We start from the raw sequence: 5,483 nt of genomic DNA on the forward strand, positions 1-5,483 counted from the left end.
ATGTTGGGGGTGGGGGTAGGGGGTATTTGAGTAGATTTAAGTGAGACAAATCTTGGCCATTGGATGTTGAATGGATGGCTAGATGAGTTTTCTTGGTTTTTGTTGGGTTGAATTTATTACCTCATAACACTTGTGCATATCTTAAAAAAGATTTTCCCAATGGACTAATATAGAAGAAAGTTCAAGTGAGTAGTGAGGTGATTTTCGAGGAAATTTTAGTAGCTCAATTGGTTGGCTGTTTGAATTTTTATTTTATTGGTGAGTGTTCGATTTGATATCTTGATAGAAAATTTTGTTGTTTGCAATTGAGATATTATACAATGATTAAACAACACAAATTTATTAATTTAAGATTTAATTACGTGTCTTTATTTTAATTTTTTAAAAATTATCTTTCGTATTATATTTATTTTGTCATATATATATATATATATATATATATATTGCACTTACATATAGATATATGCATATTAGATAAATGTGACTCAAATTAGATGTAATTTTTTTAAATAAAATATATTCAAGCGTAATTCATATATAATTGTTTAATATCTAATATAATAGTCAATTACTATAAAAGAATAAAAATGTCATATCAAAAAAAGACTATTATAGGAAGTTTTGACAAAATTAACTTTTTTCTTTTAAAAAATTAGTTTGTTTTCAAGATCAACAAACTAGTCTTACTAGAGATGTTGGTGTAGCACACATATTCAAGGCGGTTGAGAGGATATATTTTTGCTTAATATGCGATTCTCGGAACTTGTTTAACAGATCTTATATAAATTATGTGTTAAAATTTTTGATTAACATAGTTAATTTTTATAATTTTTAAATAAATGAATGGTATATAATAAGTTTTTAATTTATAGAGATAAGAAGATTTGAAAGTAACTCAAATAACAAGTTGTAGTATCACATCTTTACTATTTCGTAACACTGTGAAGGTGACTATATATTACGTAACATTTTAAAAAAAATACGTAGTAAAATTTTACTTTATCACTTGTCATTAGTCTTTATTGTTTTGTCATATATATCAAAATTATCATATTTTATTTAACTATTGAACGTAATTTTACTTTTTTATTTATGATAGAGTGATGTTTTCATAATAATACTAGTAAATTTTATTTATTATTTTCTTTAAGAGAGGAAAACTATTTAGTATGATAAAAAAAAATACTTTTAGAAATAACAATTTTTTTATTATTAAAAAAATTAAGATATTAGATCATTTACGTCATATGTTAGAAGTTCTGTTTTCTTTGAGTTTTTTTTTATCATGTTTGTAATTATTTCAAACTATTAATGTACTTTTATAATTTTGTGTTATTGGATTATTATTATCATTATACTATATTATAATGGGATAATGCACAAGTATCCCTCAATGTCGAAATATCAGATACACACTTATACTATACTAAGGTTCCATTACCCTCTGAATTTTTTTTATTAATAATTCTTTACCTCTTTTTGGCCTACGTGGCACTATCTTGTGGGTCCAGTGTTGGTTGACTCAAGCTAGTGCCACATAAGCTAAAAAGAGATAGAAAATATTATAAAATAAATTCAAGAGGTAATACAACCTTAGTATAATATAACTGTGTCTCTAAAATTTCTAAGTATATGTTAAATCTAATATGATTTTTAAAAAAGAACAACTTTGCATTCAATGCCAACAAACTAATTTTACTAGAAGTTAATTTACCACACACATTCAAAATGCATGAGAGGACATATTTTAATAATATCTTTTTTTCTCACCCCCTTCTCCTCCCTCCCATTTGATGAACATTTGAGTTTGATTTGAGTTAAAAATAAATAAATTTGTATTAAGTATCAACAAACTAGTCTTACCAAAATAAATATATATATAGCACACATGTTCAAAATGCATGAGAGAACATGTCTCTGGCAGTGTAATCACTAATCTTATATTTGTGTTCGTGTTAAGTTAAAATTAAAATTTTCATTTTAATTTTTATCTTCTAGTGTATCTTTAGATAAATTTTTTAAAGGAAAGGAGGAGAATTTGAAGAAACGGTACAAAATAATAATTGTATAACCTAGATAGGGCACAAACTTAAATTGTGAAATTATTCATTGATGTTATATTAAGGTAGGGTATTTAACAAAAATGTGAAAAACAAGGTTTCTTCTTCGAACATAGAGTATATAAGAAATACTTCGTGGGTAATTTTAAAATTGCTTAATAATACATATAGTGTGTTCAGACATAGAATAGACAACTACATTCAAGAGAAATCTAACTTCATCCACTCTATAGGTCACATATTCGGGTGACCTATATTCGAATCGTGAAATAATCAGTGAAACTAATTTCTGTGTGAATCTTTCTAAAATCCTACATTAACACGAATAGATCAAGCACCAGAACATCTGTTTTAGGTTACTTAACAAATACTCGCTTGCTTTTACACCTATATATAATTCAACTGAAAAATTACAATTATAAATACGAACACATAGTTAAAGAGCTAATGATTTGTTGAATAAAATTCATTAGTACAAAATAAAAAGAGCACACTTGAATTAGTTGAATACTTAACATACTTAGTTGGAGATTAGTTTTTTTCCTTGTTGGATACCACAAAAACTAAACTAAATTGTACAAATCATGGAGGGCCCAAAAATAAATAAAATTATCTTTTTAGATCTCTTACACGCATTTTATATATATAAAATAAAAAGAGCACAAAACTAAAAACTACTTGTAAGTGAAATGATACTATATACATGTATATATAAAAAAAGAGCACAAAACTAAAAACTACTTGTAAGTGAAATGATACTATATACATGTATATATAAACTAACACCTATGCTACAATAACATTATACGGTCTAATACGTAGAATACATCATTCTACGTAGCTTCACTCAACTGGCAAAGATTGAGGGACTTGTAACTTAGGTCACAACTTCGAGCCCTGTATCATTTAGTGTAGAATGAGGGACTTGTATCTTAGGTCACAACTTCGGAACTTGTATATCAGGTCACAACTTCGAGCCTTGAGTCATGTGAACTACACTTAAGTATCTAAAGAATAAGTAAAAGTTAAAAAAGAAGGAAAACATAAATTTCCAATACACAAATATGTATGCTATAAGAACACATAAAAAAAAATGAAAGCATTCATTTTCCAAAGGTGAGCTAAAATTAAGAAAAATAATATGTCAAAATACACAATCTTTCTTTCCTTCTCTTTCCCCCCAAAAAATAAAGTACAAAAGATCCAAATATTTCTTTCCATCATCTTCAATTATCCCAAAATAATTCCCAAAAATCAATATTGGCTTTACACTGACTCTGTCTTGTTTCCTTAACTCATTCTTTATCTTCACCACATTTCATTCTGAATCACTTTCCATGCTTCCCATAGCTTTCAATCCTCGCGGTTTCTGAAAATAAAATCATAACGTTGTTATAACAATACACCCTCGTCAAGAACTATCATGTACGTGTTGGATTCTCCAGAATAATGCATTTTTGGAGGATTTGACACGGGTGCGTGTTGGATCCTCCAATAGTTATGTAGTGCATTATTGGAGTGGAGGATCTGACACAGGTGCGTGTTGGATCCTCCAATAGTTATGTAGTGCATTATTGGAGTGGAGGATCTGACACGGGTGCATGCGATCCTCCGGAAGTAAAGTAGTGCATTTTTGAAAGATCTGACACGGGTGCGTGCAATAAGAGGAGAAGAGGTGTATTTACCTTCTTAGAGGTCTTCTTCTCTCTCACTTCATACCTTTCTTGGCACAAATCTTGCAACCATGTACCTGGTTGCACCAACTGCATACAACAAGATAAGGAGACTTGTTTAGCTTGTAAAGAATCAATAAATGACGAAGTTTTCGGTTCTTGGATAACACATGACTTACAAGAATGGTTCTTTGTGTCAATTTAGCCCTTTTCTTAGGCCTTTGAGGAAGTTTGCAACCTTTCATGGCCATAAAATCCTCTTCTTTTTCTTTACTTGACAATGTGATGAGCAATTTAGGCCAAACCATCTTTTTCTTTTCCTCTCTTGGTTCCATCAACAGCTTGCTACTATCATCCACGCCTACCGACCCTCTCGTCGTATAATACCGGTCCTCCTTCTCGGGAGATGATACTGATGTCTTACGATGATCATTTGCATTAGATCTATTCACACCCAAATCCCTGCCAAAACAAGAACCACCAAATTGTAGTACTACAATCTTTTGCTTTTCGGGAATCAAACAGCAAAATTGTGCTCAAAGGTAAAACACCGCAACAGGAAATACCACTAGTCCCTTACAAAAACTACGAAAATCAGCAAATCAACTACTGAAATTCGAAGTAACAGCTTCACCAGAAACAAACTGATTCATTCTCAAGTATAATTACCAGCTCCAAAACAACCAATCTTCACATCTAATGTGTTTACAAACCAATCCCAACCTAACATAAAGTTGAAAGCTTTGAAACTGACATCAAATCGCGTAATTCAGGACAGATACAGCTAAATTTGACATACAAAAAACATAGTAACACACCTATGCAATCAAAGAATGATTCTTTGCATCAAAATCTGGACATACACAAGAAATCTCTACCAAACAACATCCAAAGAATCTAAAAGTAGTCATAATTTGACATAAAAATCAAATCTTTAAAACAAATGAGGGATTTCTCCCCCTCAATCTTCACTTTCAAGTTTTCTTAACAATCAAAAATATGATTTTTTTTGGTTACCTGTTAAGCCTATGAGGTGAAGACATAGGAAGAGTAAGATGACCAGATTCCTTGTTATTATCAACAACTCTAGATGTAATTTTCTTCTTCACCACAAGACCTCTTCCTCCATCAGATTTCCCATTTGAAGTTGAATCTTTCACCTTAAAACACCTAAGTCTTTTTCTATTTCCCCACTGTAATTTATCCATATCTGCAACAACCCCACAAAATCAAATTGACATATCAACCACAAATTTGAAGAAACAGACTAGATTTTGAAATAGTAAAAACAAGAAAACAAACACTGACCTCAAGATCTATGGTTTAGATACTCCCAACCAGATTTGACTCTGCAACAACATAAACAAAATCTCAAGTAAGAAGTGGAAAAAACACAATAAAGATTGAAATAAACAAACAAAAGATAGGAACTTTACAAAGAAACAATCTTCTTCTTCTTGAATATCCACAGTAACTCTTAAAAAAAAGATGAGATTTTTATTCAAGAATTCAATGATTTTTTCTTAACAAAATTCCAATATGAATCCAAAGATCATATCTTTTTCCATTAATATGAAATGGGGTTCTTGAATTTTCCTCAAAAAAACAGGTGCACTTTGTCTTCTTTACAGTATACAGATAATCTTTGTGTCTTTTTGCTACTCTCTAACCCCCTTTTCTTTCCCCTCCCACAGTTTTCTGGTTTTAAGTAATTTTTCAACTTTTTTTTGTTTTCCTTTTTTAAGGGGGT

General features: G+C 30.1%; 1 protein-coding gene across 1 annotated transcript; it reads right to left on the reverse strand.

Moving 5' to 3' along the window:
• Window positions 1–3,108: 3,108 nt before the first annotated feature.
• LOC107011106 lies at window positions 3,109–5,451 on the reverse strand. The gene is made up of 6 exons (XM_015210490.2): window positions 5,170–5,451; window positions 5,042–5,082; window positions 4,751–4,943; window positions 3,913–4,195; window positions 3,746–3,823; window positions 3,109–3,429 (listed from the first exon to the last, which is right to left on the reverse strand). Exons 3-6 carry the CDS (start codon window positions 4,939–4,941, stop codon window positions 3,379–3,381), a joined length of 603 nt encoding a protein of 200 aa, XP_015065976.1. The 5' UTR covers window positions 4,942–4,943; window positions 5,042–5,082; window positions 5,170–5,451; the 3' UTR covers window positions 3,109–3,378.
• Between the last annotated feature and the right edge of the window lie 32 nt (window positions 5,452–5,483).

The sequence above is a fragment of the Solanum pennellii genome, chromosome 1 (assembly GCF_001406875.1).
Source record: "Solanum pennellii chromosome 1, SPENNV200".
Lineage (NCBI taxonomy): Eukaryota > Viridiplantae > Streptophyta > Magnoliopsida > Solanales > Solanaceae > Solanum > Solanum pennellii.